Source organism: Lampris incognitus, chromosome 19, assembly GCF_029633865.1.
Source record: "Lampris incognitus isolate fLamInc1 chromosome 19, fLamInc1.hap2, whole genome shotgun sequence".
NCBI lineage: Eukaryota > Metazoa > Chordata > Actinopteri > Lampriformes > Lampridae > Lampris > Lampris incognitus.
Genome location: NC_079229.1, coordinates 8,415,542 through 8,438,861, shown reverse-complemented (window position 1 = coordinate 8,438,861; position 23,320 = coordinate 8,415,542). Strand labels below are relative to the sequence as shown.

Below are 23,320 nucleotides of genomic sequence, written 5' to 3'. Positions count from 1 at the left end.
GTGCGAGTGCGAGTTCGTGAAACGGGTGTGCACAACGGCCACACACCGCGCGCTGCAGGGAAAACTACAACGTCATCGCCATTTTGCGGCTCAAAGTGTAGTAAAATAAACTGTGACGTCACAGCCCCCCTCCCCCTCCCCTCCGGCTGAGAGTGTGTAGGAATGTCCGCGGCCGGCTCCTCGGCCCTACTCCGAGGAAGAGTTGTCGTTTTATTTCTGCTTTGATACCAATGAGTAATACCGAGACGCTTGATAGTTGTTACACAACTCGAGTCATCACAACGAAGTAGGCTATGATGACAAATGAAAGTAACAAAGACCGCCCTTCTCGTTTGTTTAAATGTCAAATTACCATGGCCGGTATATATTGTAACGTGCATGGATAAGAAGACACGCTGGCCGCTGGCTGACGGGTCTGACCCTTAAGTCGAGCGGTTAGCGATGCCTCCTGCGGTGCGGGCGACACGGGTTCGCGTCCCGGCCGCGGCAGTCCCTGTGTTTGCGTTGTCCCCCCAATTCGCTACAATATAATAGTCTGTTGTGGGGGGATGACACACAAAGTAAACACATTGTGAAAAGCCCACTCCACAAAAAACAACAAGAAGGTGGCAACAACTGAAGAAAACGGAGAGACCCCCCCCCCCTAATTACGGATGACACCAGTGACGCGCGTGGGTGACGAGAGCTCTGAAATACTCCGCTGTCGAGTTTCACCCACATCGCCACACATGATCAAATGACATACCGGGTGTATTCGGAGCCACCGAGTGTTTTCTGACATTTTCATTGCACTTTCTTAATGGGCCTTACTACAACGCATTATAACCTGTCGGTAGAAACGGTGCGTGCGCCTACGCACTACTTTGTTCTTCCTTCATGCTCAGTGTGCTTACCCCGCGCTGGCACACTGACCGCACATTCTGTTGCATTTGTGGCACTGGGCTTGACAAAGAAAACTCGCTTGACTTGACTTTCGTGACGTACTGACGAACCGATCACGCATATTGAAGATACCCGCAGTGGAGCGAGGCCAACGTGCGAGGAAGTACGGTGCAGATTGGAACTACGGTGCGCTGGTGACACCTAGTGGCGATATGAGGAATAACACGACGTACTAACGCCCCATGCGTTGTCCCCTTTCAAATGACATTTAGGTAATTTCCAAACCGCTGAAAAGGATTAGTGTTTTGGTCGTTTTCAGTGTGATTGACGCTGAAGGTGGCTTGACAATATAAAATATGTCGATTGTGTTACTCGATTCTAAATGGACACTATTCTACTGCCAACCCATCCGTCCACAACTCAAACACTTGTTTAGTTGGCGGATGATACAACAGTCATCGGGCTCATATCAGAAGACGACGAAGTCGCATACAGGGAGGAGGTCCAGAACCTGACAACGTGGTGTGCTAACAACGACCCGGTCTTAAAACACCAAAAAGGCCAAGGAGTTTATCGTGGACTTTAGGACCTCCAAGAAGATCTCACGGTCCTGTCCACATCAACACAGAGGCTGTGGAGAGAGTCCCCAGCCCCAGGTCCCTAGGAGTCAGCATCACCTGTAATGGTGACTCCCCAGTGATGGTGACTCCCCAGGAGAGCACCTCAGCAGTGGTGAGTAAGGCACAACAACGGCCTTATATCCCGAGGAGGCTAAGGAGAGACAACCTCCCCCTAAAATCTGCCTGTCATCCTTTATATAGATGCGCCACAGAGAGCATGCTGACAAACTGCATGACAGCCTGGTACAGCAGCTGCACCAGAGCTGACAGAAAAGCCCCCCAGCATGTTGTGGAAACAGCACAGGACATCGCTGGCACCAAGCTGCCTTCACTAGAACATCTTCACAGCACTCGCCGTGTGAGGAGGGCTGAGAACATCATACAAGCCATTACACACCCTGCACATTATCCGTTTCGGCTGCTCCCATCAGGTAGGGGCTTCGGATCGATCCGCACGCGCACACAGGGACTGAAAAACAGCTTCTTTCCAAAAGCCGTGGCAGTAATGAAGTCAAGACATCTCAGTCTGACGAGACTGGTGTGCTGCCACCCACCACTGGGCATGCGCAGTAGGTACAATATTTACTCATGTCACGTTAACCCACTTCACATCTGTCCACCGCACCTTTACTGCATTTTTGCACCTCGTAAGTGTATTTTATGGTTAAATGTGTTGTATTTTACACTGCTTATATTTTGCACTTACCTTGTTAAGACTCTGTACTTTTTATTGCTGATATTTTTTTGTCACGCTTGCACAATGACAATGAAGTTCTTGAACTCAAACAGCTGTGTTCATGTTAATCTTTCTATTAATAAAATCTCCCGATAACTACATGTTCTGTGAGCCAAAAGCTGCACGAGACATGGGAACTGTAAAATGTTAACACTGCACACACCGATGTGGAAGCATGCAATAGAGACAGTACGGGGTTTTCTTGAAAAATAACAACTAATGCAGATCTTTTAAATCCAACTTTATTCTCACATCCACATCAAAGCAATCTCTCCACCAAAGAAGTTACACGTACATAGCTAAATAGAGTTTCACATCTTTGCAAGTGTGTGGCCAGTAACACAACGGCAGCTCACAGTAAACTTCCCAGCAGCACAGGGAGGGAGGCGAGACGAGCAAAGCGAGTCATCTACAATTCATTTTGGTACTTGTGTAAAGTTCGGCGCTTCCTCTTTACGGCTTCTCTAAAGTGCAACGCTAGTGTGAATTCAGGCCGTCTGGGTCAGGAGGAAGATTTGAGAAATGTTGTCCCCCGTTGTGGTGCACCACATGTTACTCACCTAGCCAAGGACTACAAAAATATACCAAGACCAGCCTGTATCATTCTACTGCTGGATCAGAAGTGCACTGACACGTACCACACGTTGGTACGTCCCAAAACCAACATGTTATTGTGTCAACAGATAAAGGAAGATAAAATGACCCAGTCTAACACTCTCTCGACTAGATGAAGCTATTCCGTCATTTATCCGGAGTTGACCCTGAGTGGGAAGGTCACAGCCTCGTTGATACAGCACTTCAACAGGACACACGCTGGTTTGTAGACCCGGCACTGGTCACCATGGAGACGGTCTCTCTGACCGTGAGACCATCGTACCACCCCCCATATGAGCAACTTTACGGTTTCTCGAGCGTGACAACTTTTGTGTTCATCTTAGGCGTCTTTCAGATATTCAGACCTACACCACGAGAATTAGCAAAGCGCTCACTTCTTTCGAAGCACGGATATCACAGATCCAAATTAATAACTTCCACACTGTAACATGGTGAGGGTTTCTGAAGAAACTTCCTCCACGTTCTTTGTGTTTTTTCAGAACATCAGAACGCCGGAGAAGGAACATAAACAACTGTTAGAGCTTGAGGGACTGTGAGACCAGTGTCTAGAGAAGAATGGCAGATCTTAAACAACTGTTAGAGCTTGAGGGAGTGTGAGACCAGTGTCTAGAGAAGAATGGCAGATCTTAAACAACTGTTAGAGCTCGGGGAACTGTGAGACCAGTGTCTAGAGAAGGATGGCAGATCTTAAACAACTGTTAGAGCTCGAGGAACTGTGAGACCAGTGTCTAGAGAAGAATGGGAGATCTTAAACAACTGTTAGAGCTTGAGGGACTGTGAGACCAGTGTCTAGAGAAGAATGGCAGATCTTAAACAACTGTTACAGCTTGAGGGACTGTGAGACCAGTGTCTAGAGAAGAATGGCAGATCTTAGACAACTGTTACAGCTTGAGGGACTGTGAGACCAGTGTCTAGAGAAGAATGGCAGATCTTCCTAAACAGCCCGGTAACAATGACCAAACATTTCTGGATTTAACACAGAGTGACCCGACGATGGTGCGAACGCGATGAACATGTCAAACCTGTGACTGGAGCCAACAACTCCCACTCCTGCAGCTTGCTCAAGAGGCCTGCCAAATGACTCATTATTCGACTCACACACAATGTGACTCTAATCTTCTCTTCCTCACTGGAAAAGTCTCGTCCCACCATGCAAACAGAACTCAGAGGGATGTTAAATAAAAGGGTTGTAAACTAACTAAACTGTAAACTAATACACTATATAAATAAATAATTACTTAACACTGCTAAAAAGGTCGAGGGCACGTCCCGTAAGGTGCGGAATGCTGCTGAACGCTAAGGTTGCAGGGGGTCGGGGACGGTTAAACGTCTCTGTGCGTTTGCTTAAAACACGGCTCGAGGGGAATAATCAGTAGTGCTGAGTGCTTCCTTCACATTCGGAAGCATTTCAAATGGAAATGTTTGATTCCAAGATGAGATCATCATTTAGGGGAGAAGACTGATGGCGGCACTTGGAACATGACTGCTGGAATGTAAAGCGACCTAATACATGTCCCAAACAACAGCTACTTCTTTGGCGGACACGATCCCCCTTGTTTTAGAAAGGTTGACCACAGCAGGGAGTGAGAGGAAGAGATGGGAAATTAGCCTGGAGCCGGGACTCCCTGATGCCTCCTGAACCAAACTGCATTACACGTCTCACATGTATTGTTGGGGGACGCCGTGCATGGAAGTGCTGCTTAACAGCATATGGTGGGATGATAACGGAGACAATAACCAGAATTTCGATTTGGTGGTGCTGTGATTAATCTGTAAAAATGTTTTTTGCTGCTTCCAGTATCTGTTTTGGACCTTAAACAAAACACAAAGAGGACCAGAAGCCTGGCTCTGGTCTTCTTCCTACCACTTTAAATCTGAAAAACGTCACACAGGACCAAAAAAGGATGCATCTCAGGAAGCTTTTTTCTTTCGTCAAAATGATGTCTCACACATTGGACTCAAACTCTCAGTAATCAGCTATGGTAAGGGGTTGGACTACAACTGTGTGCGTGTGTGTGTGTGTGTGTGTTTGAGAGATATGTGCATACGCTTTCCTAGCTAACAGACTTTAGGCTGGCCCAGGGGTTGGTGCCGCGGACCTCCAGGGGCGGCTCGTTGTAGAAGATGTGATTGCAGAGCTCATCCAAGGGCGGTTCTGGGTCTGATGTGGCGAACTGAGCCGCTTCCTCTATCTCCTTGCGAATCTCCACATCCATTAACTGCCCAAAGAGAAAAAAAACAACTATCAAAAACACTTTCCTCTTCCTGAGGCAAGTTCCTCTGCAAGTTCTGAATTTAGAAACACTGGAACGATGTCTAAGATTGATAAGAACTGAAATAAATATGGAAATTAAAACACTTTTTACCTTTTTTCTTGAACATACCTGGGTTGCTTTTACAAGATTAGACACACGCTTTACTGACATTATCTAGTGCCTGCACTTGTTTTTTTTACAAGGCTAATATCCACAGAACACAGAATGTATGCAGACATTTCTAAAATTACATGTCTAGGTGCCGTACCAAGCAACACAAGCCCGATTCCTGTAATGTGAAAACTTGCTGGGCTGCATTTTATCACTGGGGCTTTTGTTGTGAATGTCAGAGCATGTGTGGCTCTCATACCTTGAATTCCTCAGCAGAGGCCATGTTGGTGCTCAGCATGCGCTCCTTCAGCATGGAAATGGGGTCACTCTTGCTTCGCACTTCCTGGATCTCGTCACGGGTTCGATAGCTACAGGAAGTGACATCAGCATTAGCTATGTCTCCCCACCCCAGGGCCCCAAATTACACCTAACCCATACGCTGTGAAGCAATATAACCCAACAATGGGACAGCTCTGGGCCAAATATAAATATCACTGAGAGCTTCTCACCACACCCCCCAACAGCGCCGCCTGCTGTATGGCAAACGTTTTGAATGCACAGTGATTTAGTGCTGAATGTATTCATGCTCAGAGATAGAGGGGCTTGACAAAATGACCAAATTACCATAATGCTGATTCTTTGTTTTCGAAGTTTTTACCATCTTTGGCACATCCTGCCATGATTTGAAATCTTTCCTTCGCTAGTTCCAGTAATCTTCTGCAGTTTTTGACAAACATAAATAGCAATTCGGGCCTCATTTATTTGGTTGTTGTTAATCACCAAATACTTAGATAAAGTATAAAGCTGTTCTAAGACCTCTTTAAAATTGGCACAAGCTGCTACCTGGCATCCAAATTCATGACTCACTTTGTGTACCAGCCTCCCCCGCCCCCTTTTCTCCCCAGTTGTACTTGGCCAACTACCCCACTCTTCCAAACCGTCCCGGTCGCTGCTCCACCCCCTCTGCTGATCCGGGGAGGGCTGCAGACTACCACATGCCTCCTCCGATACATGTGGAGTCGCCAGCTGCCTCTTTTCACCTGACAGGGAGGAGTTTTGCCAGGGGGACGTGGCGCGTGGGAGGATCATGCTATTCCCCCCCAGCCCCCCCGAATAGATGCCCCCGACCGACCAGAGGAAGCACTAGTGCAGCGACCAGGACACATACCCACATTCGGCTTCCCACCCGCAGACACGGCCAATTGTGTCTGTAGGGATGCCCGACCAAGCCGGAGGTAACACGGGGGCAGTTATTTCTTTCCCAAGCTGGAGTCCTTTTTGGATGGGAAGTCTTTGTTATTCTGTCCCTCTGCTGAAGGCCTCTCTATAAGTCCTGCTCTGAATGCAAGGCCCTTTTGTGCCTGAACAGTGGGAGCCAGGACGTGATTCAAAACCAGCTTACTTTCTGAACAAGACATCGACTACTAGAAAACGAAAGTAAAGCTGTGTACCTATCAAAATATTTCTTATATTACAGCTGATGGGAAACCGTTGAAGAGTACGAGGAACCTAAAGATCTTGGTTTACAACTTGCTCAACATTTTCAATGAGGGGACACAATTGGTGTTTTCCGATCCCATTTGCGGAACCTAAGCTGGCAAAATGACGGAGAGAAGTTTGGGATGAAGCCGCTGATATGTCTGTCCACCCGTGTCACCAGGTTAAGCTCCTGAAAACACACTGCACTTCTGAGCAAACTGCCAGTCCGATATGCCTCGTTATCTTTCGAGCAACGACTAAGTCAACACCCAGAAAACGTCAGTTTAAAGATTACACCACCGCTTTTTAACCGTGACGACTTAGAGACAGATGGTTCGTGGTGTTAGACTGAGAGGGAGTAAACAGATAATGGTTTGCTCATCTCTTAACCAGGAAGTGAAACAAGAACTTCATGAAACTGAATTCCGGAGACAGACAGAGGAGTGGGACTGAGGAACGGAGAAGGGATGTGGGGAAATAAGGGTGGTAGGGATGAACTTAAATGTTTAAGAGAGGGTTAGGGTCACAGGGGTTAAATGTCACGGGTCGATCTCACCTGACCCCGGGATCACTCATGCTGTGTCCATGGTAACGGTAGGTCTCCAGCTCCATGAGAATGGGGCCCTGAAATGAAACCACCAACACGACATGGTTCACTTCCGCAGGCAAGTAATCCTGACAGTGCTCTACATGAGGACCTATTTCACAGAAGAGTTTTATCAGCACATGACGCCACAAGCCGGATAACCGCCGTTTTCCAGGTGGTAACGAGGGGTTTTTCCACTTGTTATTCTCAAATGAAAAATTTTTGGCCTCTCTTCAAGACAAATGCTCCAGCTACCAGAGGGTGAGAGTAGAAAGAGATGATGCTTATGTGAAACGAAGTCGTTCTTCTGTGAGACACTACTGTTGTTCCTACAGAGGTGTGAAGAATAAACAAAAATTAAAAACTTCTCACAGCACTTTTTGTTTCCCCAACACCCGTGGCGAGAGTATTAACTGCAATGGTGTTTGTTTGGTCGCTCCGAATTGCAGCGATCCATTCAAAATGAAACGGAGCCGCCAGCACCGCTGTTTCAGCCACTTCCCGTTTGGTTGAACCCGACTTTTAGTTACTGATGTACTATTTGTCGGTAAAGGTCTTCTACCCGCTTGTTCTGAAATATCTGCCTTTTTTTGGTGGATCCCCCCCCCCCTTCTCCCTAGTTGTATCCGGCCAATTACCCCACTCTTCTGAGCCGGCCCGGTCGCTGCTCCACCCCCTCTGCTGATCCAGGGAGGGCTGTAGACTACCACATGCCTCCTCCGATACATGTGGAGTCACCAGCTGCTTCTTTTCACCCGACAGTGAGGAGTTTCACCAGGGGGACGCAGAGCGTGGGAGGATCACGCTATTCCCCCCCAGGTCCCCCTCCCCATGAACAGGTGCTAGTGCAGCAACCAGGACACACTTCCACATCTGGGTTCCCACCCGCAGACACGGCCAATTGTGTCTATAGGGACGCCCGACCAAGCCGGAGGTAACACGGGGATTCGAACCGCCGATCCCCGTGATGGTAGGCAACGGAATAGACTGCTACGCCACCCGGATGCCTCTGAAATATCTGCCTTTTAACTGCAAAAACTTCACTTCTTCAAATTCACCACCAACTGCCTCTTTCTTCTGCATGGTGAAGATGTAAAAAGCTATGAATCATACCACTTCCCCACGGAAAGTCCCACCTGTCAGTAAATATCAACATAAGCAAATACAAAAGTGGTCATGATTTTAATATTCAAAGACCAACTGTTTAAAATTCACCAGCAATAGAACATATCTGACAGAACAAAAGGACATTTGCATGTAAATCTTTCGGGCTGTGGCTTTTAGTCATCCATGTCAGCCATGTTTATGGTCTTGTGCACTATATATTAACCACATATTACTGCTACATCATCCCAGCACTGATTTTAACACCTTCTTAAAACTCACACATTGTACAACACTAAATCAGTGCAACTGTAGCATGACCTTATCCGCCGTAACTCCCAGCGTAACTGAAAACTATCATTACAGAGTCTGTAGGTCAGAGCCACAGTGTTCTGACCACAGACGCACTTGTTACCAAGGAAGAAAATAAAAGCTGACGGCTGAGAGGGATGTATTTTTATACTGTGAGATAAGACTACATTACAGCCATGGAGGAGGACGTGGGAGCAGGAATATCATCCTGAAAGATGAGTTTTCCGTCTAAGGCGAGGTACACACTAGAGTGTACTTGGAGCCTAGACCCAATTAAAACAGACAACATTTAGAATAAGATAAAAGCATCACTGATCACTTCAGTATTGAGTAAATTACCACGCTACTGAATCTTCTCACAGGGCTTCAACGGACTCAAATGGGTCAATTATTTAAGCCTTCATAAGCCATGTTTCTCCTTTACCAACACGGCAAGCTCCCACTTCAGTCAAACACTACTTAAGTTCCACTGAAAAAGCGGTCGCAAACCATGTTATCCAGTTAAAATAACTTTATTTTTCACTTTTACAAATACTTTTTCCTGGCTAAAATCAACGTATTGATCGCCAAATAACAGGTTTGCTCTTACTCAAAACATGCTCTGTATGAAGTCAAATAAAGGTATATGTCACTGGACGGTGAGCTTCTTGTTCTTAATACATGATATATCACGGCGTTTGAAGGCTTAACCGATTGCCCCATTTGACTGTGTTGGAGTTCTGCAAGAAGATTCAGCCCAACAAACAACGTGAAACTTGAACCACAGGCTTCTCTCATCTCCAGGTTGCTTCCATGTTCATCGACTCAGGGAAAATGATAGATTATACGAGGTGGGGTTGACTCGGAACTCACCTTGCCGGCTCTGCAGAAGTCTGCTGCAAACTTGGTGGCCTCCCTCACACACAGCAGGTCCATTCCATCCACCTGCGGGAGGAGGAGGAGGAACCATCCACAGATCCAACAGAAAGCATTAGAGACAAGAATGATGAAACAGTGACCAGACTTACTGCAAACAAGAAAAACTTAAATGAAGCTTCCAGGAGCTGCATATTCAATGGACATGAGAAAGAATTCATTTAATAATTCAATATGATAATTCATAAAATATAACAATATCCACTTAAAATGTAATTTAGGGTCACAGCAGACTACGGCCTGTCTCTGCATGCATTTGGCAGAAGGCAAGGAGAAACCCTGGACGTTTCCAGTCCAACACACCGTTCACACATACGAGTCCCCAGTTCACCTTACACGGTTGTCTTTGTACTGTGGAAATAAACCAGAGCACCCAGAGGCAACCCAAACAAACAGGGGGAAAAGGGATACCTCACAAATTAATGTAGCAAACTGATCAATCTTTTACTCATAATCACCCATCCCCATTAGACCGCAGTCCAAATGGTTTTTTTTGTTTTGTTTTTTTACATGCAATGTTTGTGTGCAGCATCATACATGAACATCAAACAGCTGTATACATGCTCACACCTGTAACCGCCAGGACAGGCTTTCAACAAGCCTTTTCCTGTTATAGTCTAGGTCTCTCCAGGCCAGCCACAGCATACAGCCACACAAGCTACACTGCGGCTAATGCCAGAGACCCCTATGTGTTGTGACGTCTACTGTGGTAGATCAATCTCCTGGAATTTATTACTGCTTTTAAATCATTTACACTTCAAAAGAGAAAAATGGTGCGATTGAGAAATGAAAGCGCTTTATAAAGTCATTCCGAACTAAAAAGTAGTCGGACTCCTACAACCAGAAGTATTACTGCTCAAGTTTTAGTTCTCACCCTGAGTCCTGGTATAAAGTCTCCTCGCCTGTAATAATCTGTGCTGGCTGAGGCCCTCTCCACTGACGTCCCCATGCCATACTTGTTGTTCTCGCAGATGAAGATGCACGGCAACTTCCATAGGGCAGCCATGTTGAATGACTCAAAGATCTGGCCCTGATGAGATGACAGCAAACCAGGGGGATGGGTTAAAAAAAGAATTCTTGGGGCATTAGTGTGTCACAAGAGGACCTCACTAATGATTTGACATCAACTCCAGCCAAGAGACAAATGCTGGCTGGTATACTAGTGAAAATGGGTGCCGAGCTGAGTTGCGTTGTACCCACCTCTGTGGATCCCTAAAACTCTTCAGGATCTTTCTTACCTGATTGGCTGCTCCGTCACCGTAGAGTGTCACACACACCTGGTTATTGCCTTGGTACTGGCAGGCCAAGGCAATCCCTGCTCCCAGTGGAACCTGGAAAATAACAGGTCAGTACGAGTAAATAAATAATATGTAGCAGAGACTGTGAGACAAAGTGTCACGAGTTTTGTGTTGATGCACTGAAACTGTGTGTATGCAGACAGACTGGCTATGTATAGCCGTCCAAGTGCGTCTTACCTGTGCACCTACAATGCCATTGCCTCCGTAGAATTGCGGGGCATACATATGCATAGAACCACCCTTCCCTTTGGCCACACCTCCTTTACGCCCTTTAGGAGAGACCACCAACAAGAGGCACTCACAAAAAGGGAAAAAGCGCTCTTTTTTGAATATGACATGTTTATTGTGACAGCCAATACCATTGGCACCAACAAAGCACCCATCACACCACAGGAATATGAGTCAAGTTTCTAACACTGACAGATGTCTGAAGGGGAGGACTTGGCATATTGCCCCTATTTGACCCTGCCTCACTGAAAGATGCAAGACTGCTGTTTACAACAAATTATTTTGTTGACTATGTGAAAATCTAATGTGACAACACCGATGATGCAGAAAATCCTGCTGTCTCAGTAAAACTTCAGATATGGGAGGTGCTGATGTTCCTCCATGTTGATTTAGTGTCTTTGTGTGCAACCGCTGGATCTCCATTTCTCTGCCTCTCACCTGTGAGCTCAGCCAGGATCTCCTTGACAGCCACGCCTCGTGTAAAGGTGTACCCGTGGGCGCGGTACGCTGTGATCAGGTGGTCTGTGGGGTTGATGGCTGCCTCGATGCCCATGGCACATGCTTCCTGTATACACACACACACAGAAAGGTTGCACAGTTGAAGTTAATGTCGACCCAAGATGTTTTAGGGGGTATTTTTGTCTGTATTATTAGATATGAAAGTGAAGTGAAGAAAGGAGAGATGGGTGGAGAGGGTGGGGGATGACTTGTAAGCAAAGATGTTGTGCTTATCTCTGAGCCAAAGTGGTAGCCAATAACTGGTTGAGCCATTAGGACTCATCATGTATCTGTATTTTAGCATAAGGCAAAAACACTAGGCAAAAGCCCTTATCACCCTTATCTTGTGTGCTTTTCAAAATGTGAAGTGTATATTTTTTTTTGAACCATTATACACTTTCAGGTCCAGTCGTGCACACACACACACACACACACACACACACACACACACACACACACACACACACACACACACAAACTGTGAGCTGCTCAGAACAGCCAGAGTTCAACATTGTGCAGCTCCACTAGATCAATTCATGTTAAGTGCCTTGTTCACTTAAGTGCTCTTCACTTGCAGTTGGTTGGGATAGGATTACATTCTTTTATCCCTGGGATTCAAACTGGCAAAACCCTTGTGTTACAAGGCTGCTTCTCTAATTTCCCAATGGCTCTTAAGCCCTCATTGAGAAACAGACAAGCGTTACTTTTCCATCTTATCAACCAGTCAACTGCGTTCCGAGTGGAAATCACTCCCCGATTCAATAGTAAAACACAAACCAGCAAGGTTCTGGTAGAACTGACCGAAAAATCCATTTTATGGTTCAGGGCGATGTTTAACTAGAACGACCAAGGCCGTCATTTTGGCGGTTTTGGATTTTCAAAGTTTCATAACCTGGCGCTCCTTGAATGCTCCTAAAATTGCATATATTTGCATTAAAATGAGTTTTAAATCAATTGCAGAAAAAAAGTTATGATAAGATCGACCTAAAACGACCATGAGCGGTCACCGCTCGTAATTTGCGCGTGACTGTGCGCGTCATGTCACTATTTATGACGCGTGTTGGTCGCATCATTTCCTTCGCCAAGTTCATCGCTCTGTCCTAGAAACACACTAGCGTTCTCCAGTGCAGAGTAATAGTCTAAACTTGATTTTTGATTATTGCCAACATGTCTGGTTACAGACGCTGTTACAGACGCACCATGACTACCACCGAGGCGTTGCAGTATTTACAGGCGTTGGACAGCAGCCATTTTAAATTGTTTGAAAAGTAGAATTTAAGTTGTTAAAATGTTAATTTTGGTGTCAGTTGTTTCCTAACAGACATACTAACATATGCAATGCATTAATATCTTAACTGGGTATTTATCTCGACAGAATATAGAGTTTAAAAACCGGCCATCATTTTGACCGCCCATGGTCGTTTTAGGTAGGAGTGAAATCCCGGTCGCTCTAGTGTTAAAAACACAAATCGACTTTCACTTTAACTTAGGTAATTAAGGTACAGAATCGCCACCGCTTCCCTGCTCCTGTAGTTCATAGTAACCCCCGCCCCCCCCAAAAAGTCAGATTTTTTATTGATTTTATTTTTAGGCCATATCGCGTAGCCCTAGGTTCTGGTTCTTTAGGACCAGGGTTGATAAATACTATTCCTGGCTACCACACTTTATCCATGTGTGTGTATGTATGTCTGTGTATCTATGTGGGTGTGTGTGTGCTCTGACCTGTCCATCATAGAGGTGACAGAATCCCCTAATGATCTTTTGTTTGTATAGCTGGTCTGCTCTGAGCTCCATGCGTCTAATGGTTTGCATGGTGCGGTAGTAGTGCAGGCCCTGCTCACGGGTCATTTCCGCCTTCAGCGGTGGTCCCTCCTCCAAACGGTGCAACTCGCATTTCTATTGTTCAGGAGCAAAAACAGAAATTTAAAAAGTAACCCAAGATGTAACAGGCTTCCACCAGGTCTAAAACATCTCACTCAAAAAACATTTTCTGCTGTCAAGTTTTTCCCATACCTTAATGTCAAACGAAGCCTGTGGAGTGAAATCGGCGTAGGAACGGGAAGAGACCACTACTCTGGTTCCCTGGAGACAACGAGAGACAGAGTGTACATGGCAAGGAACATGCATACATAGCTACATGCACATTGTCCCAGCATCTCCAGAGCACAATGAATACACTAAAGCAAAAACGGGCACTCAAACTCGCCACAAAGCTGCCAGCGTCTTCATATAAGGTGTCGGGTTAGTGGGGTAGGGTTCGAGGGAGGTTCAGGTTACGTTTTAGGGTTTCACCAGGTTACCTGGGTTCTAGTTTAAGCTGGACTAGACTGACGCTGTGTTTATACAATGTATAACTTTTGATACCGTTAGTCAACACCAGAGTGGGAAAAGGACAACCAAACCAGATCCCAGTAGGGTTTGGTTTAGGTTGGTAAGCTTGTCAACTCCACCAGCCATACTGGTAGGTATCCCGCCATCATTAGGAAGTCCTCATATTGAAAGCCTCGTTAACAAATAATATTAAACTAATATTTCATATTCTATATGAGCATCACATTAGGACCAAGTTTTTGAATGAGCAAACTGAACTATCAAACAGAAGCATCCAGATATCAGTAGGATTGTAATTCATTGGCAGACTATCGCCAGCTCAGTAATCATGCAAATATTCCTGCCTTTTTAAGTTGTTTCTGCCTTGAAATTACTGAATAATCTCTGCATGTGGGTCTTCCCAGCCACTGTGGCATGTGGACAAAACAAGTGTGCTTCCCACCCTGGTCATTTGGAGACATACATAGATCACACTATGCAGCTTACTGTCTTGGCTAGCGTGACGTGGGCTCTAACTAACTGCCGCGAGCGCTCTAGTACTGACTGGTGGTGGTTTAGGTGGTTGCCGCTGGGTAGTTGGCATGACAGGCGCCGCAGATGATGTTAGATTGACGTACTCTGACAGGTCAATCAGCAACTGGGGAGCACAGGAGCCAACCAATCAGAACAGAGCATCAGTCGGAGAAGCTCTACAGTGCCTACACATGGGTATGTTTGCATGCAGGCGGTACTCAGGCAACTGTGAATAAGAGGAATAGTTGTTAAGCATGTGAATGGTTTCAAGTTACATGGCTGTCCTCAGTCACCTGGATTTATTTGATAGTTTACTCAGAAGGGTTTGAAGTAGAAAAATTCAAGATATTTTGTCAAAATCTTTTGGTGATTATCCTTCTCATTATGTGCAGGAAGAAAGTCTCAATGCAAACAGTAATATTCTTAATGTAAGCTAAGAGTACACCGCACCAAACTAATCAAGCACATGACATGGGCTGCCAAATTGCTTTCTCCTCTCCACTGACAAACTTACTACAACCAGGTCAACTTAAACTTTGGGACTGCAACACCCTTTTGACTCAAATTCAAAACCCTGAATCAAAATCAAGTCAAGGGATTCAAATAAAAATTCAATGTGTGGAATTATGAATTATGACTATAACCCAATCAAGACGAAATATCGGTTATAGACAGGGTGCTGCCTTGACAAGATTAAGATCCAATTATTGGCAAGCATGCAAACATATTCAGCAAAAATTCTAAGAATGAGGACAACAGAAAAAAAGCAGCTAAGCAGAAACTGGACACAAAAACTACTGGCTTCGAGACTCTACAGAGCAGAGCGCCACACTTGAGGAACATGTAGACTAACACCAGCCCAACAGTGTCTGTAGGTCGAGTGATATTTTACAACTGGTACAACATTTCAGTTTTTCAGTTTTCTAATGGCAATGATTTTGTTTCAATGTGGGTTCCACAATAGCATCAAGTTCTCTCATTTTAATTTTCAAATTAAACAAATCAAGAACAATATATCAAGAACAATGACGATGGAGCAATCCAGTTGTCTGGTAAAAGCTAACTGACAGATATGGGGATCACCAGCATCTGTGGCAGGAGGCTCTTGCACTAGGTGGCTGGCCCCTGAGGAACACAGACGAATCCGGAAATGCTCAATCCATTGCTAAAATGCTGTACAGATTTGAAATATCGCTTCTAACACAAGAATGTCTGTTCATATAATAAGGCTCTACAGTGCTGACATTTTCAGTAATATAGTTTCCTTAAAATTAATTAATGTCACATTAGAAAAAAAAGTGAAACAGATTTATAATTGGTATGTTTTCCCAATGCATACACAGATTATGTTACACCTTTAATTTTCATCTACAGGTTAAAAACATGGCAGGCTGGCCTTGGTACTCTGTGGTTAGCATAGCAGAACAAACACAGCTGCAGATAACATTAATAATGGAGCCGACGGATGTAGGTGTACCAAAGAACCAGCATTAACAGTACTATTGACCGTTGTTAGTGTTGGTACTGTCTGTCTATGCTGATAGGTGTGCTAGCACATCCCAAAGCACCATAATGTTATTAGCTGCAGCTGTGTTTACCCTGCTATGCCAACATCACAGAGTACCAAGACCAGCCAATGTTTTTAAACTTTAGGTGGTTTTTAATCTGTAGATGTCAATAAACTCACTAAAATGGTGTAGGGTTCAGCCACTATTTAAGTTTCACATTTGAAAGCACATGCTCAGCCCTGCCTAAATGGTGGCGGTAGAGACTGGGACGAGGCTCACAGTTACAGACTCCATTAAGCGCATACATGAGAGCCACAGTAGCCGCTTACCTCTGACACTGTTTGGGCCGCCTAGGGTACAGCCACGGGGAGGGACAGAGGAGAGGAGAGGGGTGGGGGACAGAGACAAGGTAAGCAACAAACGTAGGATGAGTGTGTATGGGAAAGAGAAAGTGTGAGATCAAAAAGAGGGCGAAAGGAACTGGATTTGCCCAGTCAAGAAAGTCGTGTCACAACACTGACTGACACACACACACGTCAGAAAAACAGCATGCCCGTGCAAATGCGATAGTCATGACTCACTGGACACGCAGAGCAAAGCACAAAACAATCTTTTAATGCCGAGGAGAAAATTTAAACTGCAGCCATACATGCGCAGACCACCAAGATAAAGGTTCCAGACAGTAGTGCTGTCACAACTACGACAACAACGAGGGCATGTTCAGGCGCGCAATGGTTATAAGTTAGTTTTCGACTAAATGTACAAACCCAACCCAGGTCTCCGTGCACTGACGTTAACCAATACGAAAACCCTTGCCGGTAAATGGATCACAACATGCATGCGGCTGAGGGTCAGTACCAAATCGAGCAGACAGGCTAGCAACACAGCTAACGTTAGCTAACCCACAAGGTCAGCATCATGCCAAACGGTAAGTAAGCTAGCGAGAGGCTAGCGTCATATTAGTCATACCAGAAATCCCCCCACACTCACCACATTCTTGCCAGTTATCCTACACAACGCGTTAGAAAGAAGGGTTAACATATTTTGCATGCTACTGGACACAGGCGACCCGAGGCTGAGAGGATTAGCATTAAACACCCGACCGCTTTTTTTTTTCTTCCGTTTACGAAAAGCTAACCGGAAATTACCACAAAATGTTCACCATTACTTCCGCTTCCTTTTCTCGCGGCCTATCTTTTCGGAGTGTCCGTGGTCTCACTCCGCTTCCATTACTGTTTTTTTTTCATTTTGTATCCGAAACCACAATATATACAATGAGCGGAGCAAATATTAATTTAGTAAAGGCAAATAAATAAATAAAAAGCACTAAATGTCCTGGTAAGGTAGAACTCAAGGAACAAATGGGTGCTGCTACTCCTTTAAGGCGGACGTTCAGAGTGACGTAGCACTGCTAGAGTTTCCGGGGCGGAGCCATGTTTGCGGTAGCTAGCGGTTGGTTAGCTGGTTGCCAGGGGAGATTGCGCTGTATCGGTGTGGTTTTGCGTGGCGAGGAAACGGGATTGACTCGACTCGATCTCTCCGTCTCCTCATTTCTGCACTCCCACAACACACATCCATCCAAGGCATCATGTATTTTCAAAGCGTTAATGGCTTATTTGGGGTTTTTTTAACATTTCGCAAAGATTCGACATAATACTCCCAAATTCCATCTTGACTTGAACAATATGTGGCCTTTTACCAGATCATCTGCATTTGTGAATATACAATTTACCATATAGAATACATTTTCAAAAACGGTCTCTATCCTTGTTTTTCTTTTCATAAAAAAAATAAGATATCCTCTTTACTTTAACACCACCCATCTTTCTATCTATTCCTCAGTGGCGGGACTATAGACGGCTTTCTGTGCGACGTCATCACAGAGACGCGCGCGCAACCAGGGGGCAGAAAGCAGCAGTCTGCGGGGCATATCTAGCAGAGCCAAGCAAGGAGTCGCTGTGCAGTAGACTGAATAAATAATTTAAATTATTATTAGTTAGACGCCACCACAGGAACACACACACACACACACACACACACACACACACAGTACTGACTACACTGGGTGACACATCCCAAAATGTTCACAAATGAATATAAAACATGACGTCTTCCTGGTGGCTGGTCATCTTTCTAAGGTTGCCAGTAGAGTCAGTGTTTGGTTTGGCTGGTGGTCATGTCACACCAGAGCTACTGTTGTCAACAAGTATATACATCAGATTATTTATTACATGTTGGAAAAGGAGTAGGAGGAAGTATACACTTATTTTTCCTACCCCTTCTCACCTATTCTTAAATTAATTCAGCTACTATACATTTCAAACTCAATTCCCACTGCACTGTATAGTTCAAATTCAATGCAAGTTGTGCTTCACTTTGGAAATCTAATTCTGAATTTTTTTTGTGTGTGTGAGGGATATTGAGTTTTTCAATGTCAACAACATAAATCCAAATGCAATCATATTGTTTTTGTCCTTTATGGGGTTTTCCAGCTCTAATAAAAGCACTCCGTTAACACTAATAATCTAATTCTTACATACAGTGCCTATAAAAAGGATTCACCCCCTTGGAAGTTTTAATGTTTCTCAACTCTGAATCACAGTGGATTTAATTTGGCTTTTTTCTGACACCGATCAATAGAAAAAACACTCTTTTGTGTCAAATTGAAAACAGATCTCTACAAATGGATCTAAATTAATCACAAATATAAAAACCAAAATAATTGATTGCTTAAGTATTCATCCCCCTTAATGTGACTCACTAAATCACGACCGGGGCAGCCAATTGGTTTTAGAAGTCACACTAGATAAACGGAGATCAACTGTTTGCAGTCAAGGAGTTTCAAGCGATTGTAGTACAAATACACCTGTATCCTGAAGGTCCAAATACTGGTGAGTCAGCATCCTGGCAAGAACTACACCGTGAAGACTCCAAGCAACTCTGCGGTAATGTTATTGTAAAGCATAAGTCAGTCGAAGAAAAGGTCTGAATAGCCCCTGGAGTGCATCAGAGAAAGGTGAATCAGTTCATCTGGATACGATGTTAACTGGCAGAAAGGTTGCTTTGTTCTTCTTACTGGGATTATTGAACATGTATAATAAGGACACCCTCGGAGTACAGTTGAGTCGATTATTAAGAAATGGAAAGAACACGGCACAGCTGTAAATCTGCCCAGAGCAGGCCGTCCTTCAGAACTGAGAGACCTGGCACCCGGGTAGCGTAGCGGTCTATTCTGTTGCCTAACAACACGGGGATCGCCGGTTTCGAATCCCCGTGTGACCTCCAGCTTGGTCGAGTGTCCCTACAAGACACCGTGTCTGCGGGTGGGAAGCCGGATGTGGGTATGTGTCCTGGTCGCTGCACTAGCGCCTCCTGTGGTTGGTCGGGGTGCCTGTTCAGGGGGGAGGGGGAACTGGGGGGGAATAGCGTGATCTTTCCGCGCGCTACGTCCCCCCTGGTGAAACTCCTCACTGTCAGGTGAAAAGAAGCGGCTGGCGACTCCACATGTATGGGAGGAGGCATGTGGTAGTCTGCAGCCCTCCCCGGATCAGCAGAGGGGGTGGAGCAGCGACCAGGACGGCTCGGAAGAGTGGAGTAATTGGCTGGGTACAATTGGGGGGGGGGGGGTCTACAAAAACAAAAACTGAGTGACCGTGCAAGAAGGGGACTAGTGAAGGAGGCCCCCATCAGACTTATGACTCCTCTGAAGGAGGTAGGGGCTTCAGTGGCTGAGATGGGAGAGACTGAATACAACAACCATTGGCCGGCTTCTTCACCAGTTGCAGCTTTACGGGAGGGTGGAAAGGAGAAAGCCACTGCTGGGGGAGGGGGGATTTTCCACATAAAATCTCGGCGAGAGTTTGCCCGAAGTCATGTGGGAGACTCTGAAGTCAGCTGGAGGAAGATTCTACGGTCTGATGAGACCGAAACTGAGCTTTCTTGACCATCAGACCAGACGCTATGTTTGGCGTAAACCAAACACCGCATATCACAAACGCGCCCTCCCCACCGTGAAGCGTGGTGGTGACGCTTCTCTGCAGCAGGCCCTGGGAGGCTCGTGAAGGTAGAGGGCAAAAATCACTGCAGCAAAATATGCAGGGAAAGCCTGACGCAGCAGTCTGCAGGAGAAGTGCGCCTTGGGGGAAGATTTGTTTTCCGGCAAGACAATGAGCCCAGGGCACCCAGCCAAAGTGGCACGCGAGTGGTTTAAAAACAACCATGTTAAAGTCCCGGAGTGGCCGAGCCAGGGTCTAGACCTCAATCCCGTGGAGGATTTGTGGCTGGACTTGAAAGTCTGTTCACCCACGATCACCATGTAAACCTCACAAAGCTCGGAGAGTTCAGCAAAGAAGAACGGGGGGGGGGGGGAATTACAGTATCCAGATGTGCAAAACCGACGAAGACTTATCCACACAGGCTTAAGGCTGTGACGGCTGCCGAAGGAGCATCTACTAAATACTGACTTGAAGGGGGTGAATACTTACGCAATCGGTTATTTTGTGTTTAATCACTGTAATTACTCATTTGTGGAAATGTGGTTTCCCTTTCTTTTACCGTTGATCAGTGTCAAAAAGAGCCAGTGTGATTAAATGTTGTAAAACATAAAAACTACTTTTTATAGGCACTGAATATCTAGCAGTGTCGGGGGGGGGGGGTGGTATCACCGAGTCACGGGTGTGCTGTGCTGAGTCTACTCCAAACTGAAGTTGAATTAAACTGATTTGAGTGTGTTCATATTTGCACGCTGATGGAGGAGATGTGCTCTACCTGTCGGATCAACTCCAAGCTGCTCTACAGGTCTTGCGATAAAGGCCGCGAGTGTTCAGAGAGGGCGATTTCCGTTTTTAAAATCACAATATCGCAATATCAGTCGGGGCACAGTATCGGTACAGGCAACGTTTATACTGGTATGTCTTTGCAATTTTGACATGACTTCACCCAAGTGAAGTCATATCAGTGGGTTACATCCCTGTTAAAAGCAGAAGATGGCAAAGTTCCTCGTGTAGTTCTTGCCAGGATCATATTTGCAGTACACGCTGTGAGTTCAGGTATCACTGCAGCTAAGAAAGCACTTTACAATCTTCAAAGTATTCATATATTGATAACTTGAATATTTTTCAGGTTTTTTTTCAATCCCCCCACTCTTCCGAGCCGTCCCGGTCGCCGCTCCGCCCCCTCTGCCGATCCGGGGAGGGCTGCAGACTACCACACGCCTCCTCCCATACATGTGGGGTCACCAGCCGCTTCTTTTCACCCGACAGTGAGGAGTTTCACCGGGGGGACGCAGCGCGTGGGAGGATCACGCTATTCCCCCTCAAACAGGCGCTCCGATCAACCAGAGGAGGCGCTAGTGCAGCGACCAGGACACACACCCACCTCCGGCTTCCCACCCAAAGACACGGCCAACCGTGTCTGTGGGGACGCCTGACCAAGCCGGAGGCAACACGGGGATTCGAACCGGCGATCCCCGTGTCGGTAGGCAGCGGAACAGACCGCCACGCCACCCGGACGCCCCACGTGAACGCAATCATGTCAACACGGGCCACAGTCTTAAAGGAATGCCTCCAACATCTTGTGGACTCCGGAGACGCCGCAAAGAACCGAGGCTGTTCTGAGAGCAAAGGGAGGCCCCGCCCTCTACTGGCATCGGGTTCCTAATGAAGTGCTGGGTGCGTGTCTGTCCAGCATCTGTTGTGCTTGAATCACATGCAGTTCTGCGTCTTCATAATTACACCGCTGGGCCTCTCGTCAGACAAGCAGGCACCAGCCAGGGCGCCTCGTATCCCTGCGACCGAGAAAGAGATGCAAGGCAAGCATCAGCAGACGGCCGTGGTCTCCAACCGGTGTGTCCTTGAGAAGAGAGCGGGGGGGGGGGGGGTCTTCTCTACAGGTAAGGGAGGACACGCTGAAGAAGTGTTGGCCGCAGCCTTCAGCTCATCAGCCGCTCCGCCCGTTCTGGTGCCTGCCCTGTCTGACCGGAGGCGCGGCGGTGTAACGATGAAGACGCAGAACTGCTTCAAACTCAACAAACGCCGGACGTACACGCGCCGAGCACTCTATCAGCAAGAGGGCGGGGCCTCCCTTTGCTCTCAGAACAGGCTCGGCTCTTCGTGGCGTGGAGTCCACGAGACGCCGGAGACGTTCCTTCGAGATCCTGGTCCACGTTGACGCGACGGCTCGGCGCAACCGCTGCAGACTCGTCAGCGGCACATTCAGGCCGAGAATCTCCCCCGGTTCTACCACATCCCAGGGGTGTTCCGGTCGGCCCGGTGACCCGAAGAACACTGACACTCGTTGTCGTGTTCGCGAAAACGGGTTCGCACACGGTGACATGGCGCATTATGACGCTGGGAGCAGCCGCTAGAAAGCGGGTAAACTGTGGCCACGAAGGGATGCACGTGGCCAGCAACGATACTCAAGCAGGCCGCGGCATTCAAGCGATGACTTGATTGGTGTTAAAAGTGCGCCAAGAAGACATCCTCCCCCACACCGTTACATCCCCCCCCCTCCCCCCAGCCTGGGCTGTTGACACAATGCAGGATGGGCTCCTACCATCTGTTTGCCTCAGCAGAAATTGAGATTCGTCAGACCAGGCTAAGTTTTCCAGTCGTCAACTGTCCAGTTTTGGCGAGGCCGTGCCCACTGCAGCCTCAGCTTTCTTCTTTTTCTCCCCCCTTTTCTCCCCAATCGTGTCCGACCAACTACCCCACTCTCCCGAGCCATCCCAGTCACTGCTCCACCCCATCTGCCCATCCGGGGAGGGCTGCAGACTACCACGTCTCCTCCCATACATGTGGAGTCGCCAGCCGCTTCTTTTCACCTGACAGTGAGGAGTTTCGCCAGGGGGATGTAGCGCGTGGGAGGATCACGCTATTCCCCCTCCCCCCCAAACAAGCACCCCCCCAACCGACCAGAGGAGGCGCTAGTGCAGCGATCAGGACACATACCCACCTCCGGCTTGCTACTCGCAGACACGGCCAATTGTGTCTGTAGGGACACTTGACCAAGCCGGAGGTGACACAGGGATTCGAACCAGCGATGCCTGTGTTGGTAGGCTGTTCTTGTCTGACAGAAGTGGAGCCCAGCGTGGTCCTTCTGCTGTTGGAACCCCATCTGCCACAAGGTTCGATGTGTTGTGCACTTTGAGATGCTCTTCTGCTCGCCGCAATTGTACAGCGGGGTTATCTGAGTTACCGTGGCCTGTCTGTCTGTTGCCCTCCCTCGTCAACAACTTATCTGCCCCTCACTGGATCCCCCCCCCCCCAACACCATTTTGAGTAAACTCTAGAGATTGTTGTGCGTGAAAATCTCAGAGGACCCGCAGTGAAC

General features: G+C 46.8%; 1 protein-coding gene across 3 annotated transcripts; it reads right to left on the bottom strand.

The window, feature by feature from the left end:
- Positions 1-2,470: 2,470 nt before the first annotated feature.
- On the bottom strand, positions 2,471-17,110 carry pdha1b (pyruvate dehydrogenase E1 subunit alpha 1b). Of its 3 annotated transcripts, XM_056299173.1 has the most exons (13): positions 16,982-17,076; positions 16,321-16,341; positions 14,515-14,607; positions 13,653-13,721; positions 13,362-13,535; positions 11,580-11,706; positions 11,091-11,182; positions 10,854-10,946; positions 10,490-10,645; positions 9,553-9,624; positions 7,255-7,322; positions 5,479-5,587; positions 2,471-5,072 (listed from the first exon to the last, which is right to left on the bottom strand). In XM_056299173.1, exons 1-13 carry the CDS (start codon positions 17,039-17,041, stop codon positions 4,908-4,910), a joined length of 1,299 nt encoding a protein of 432 aa, XP_056155148.1. In that variant the 5' UTR covers positions 17,042-17,076; the 3' UTR covers positions 2,471-4,907. The 3 variants fall into 3 exon arrangements, with proteins under 3 accessions (XP_056155148.1, XP_056155149.1, XP_056155150.1); XM_056299174.1 differs by lacking the exon at positions 14,515-14,607 and having other exon boundaries at positions 16,982-17,075; XM_056299175.1 differs by lacking the exons at positions 14,515-14,607; positions 16,321-16,341 and having other exon boundaries at positions 16,982-17,110.
- Positions 17,111-23,320: the final 6,210 nt, after the last annotated feature.

Bases quoted from the DNA above. Each gene is read 5' to 3' on its own strand.
- pdha1b (XM_056299173.1), bottom strand. From the start codon at position 17,041: ATGCAAAATATGTTAACCCTTCTTTCTAACGCGTTGTGTAGGATAACT. The intron at 16,342-16,981 runs GTGAGTGTGGGG...GCTGTACCCTAG, and splicing joins GGATAACTGGCAAGAATGTG to GCGGCCCAAACAGTGTCAGA. The intron at 5,588-7,254 runs GTGAGATCGACC...CACTTCCTGTAG, and splicing joins ATGAGTGATCCCGGGGTCAG to CTATCGAACCCGTGACGAGA.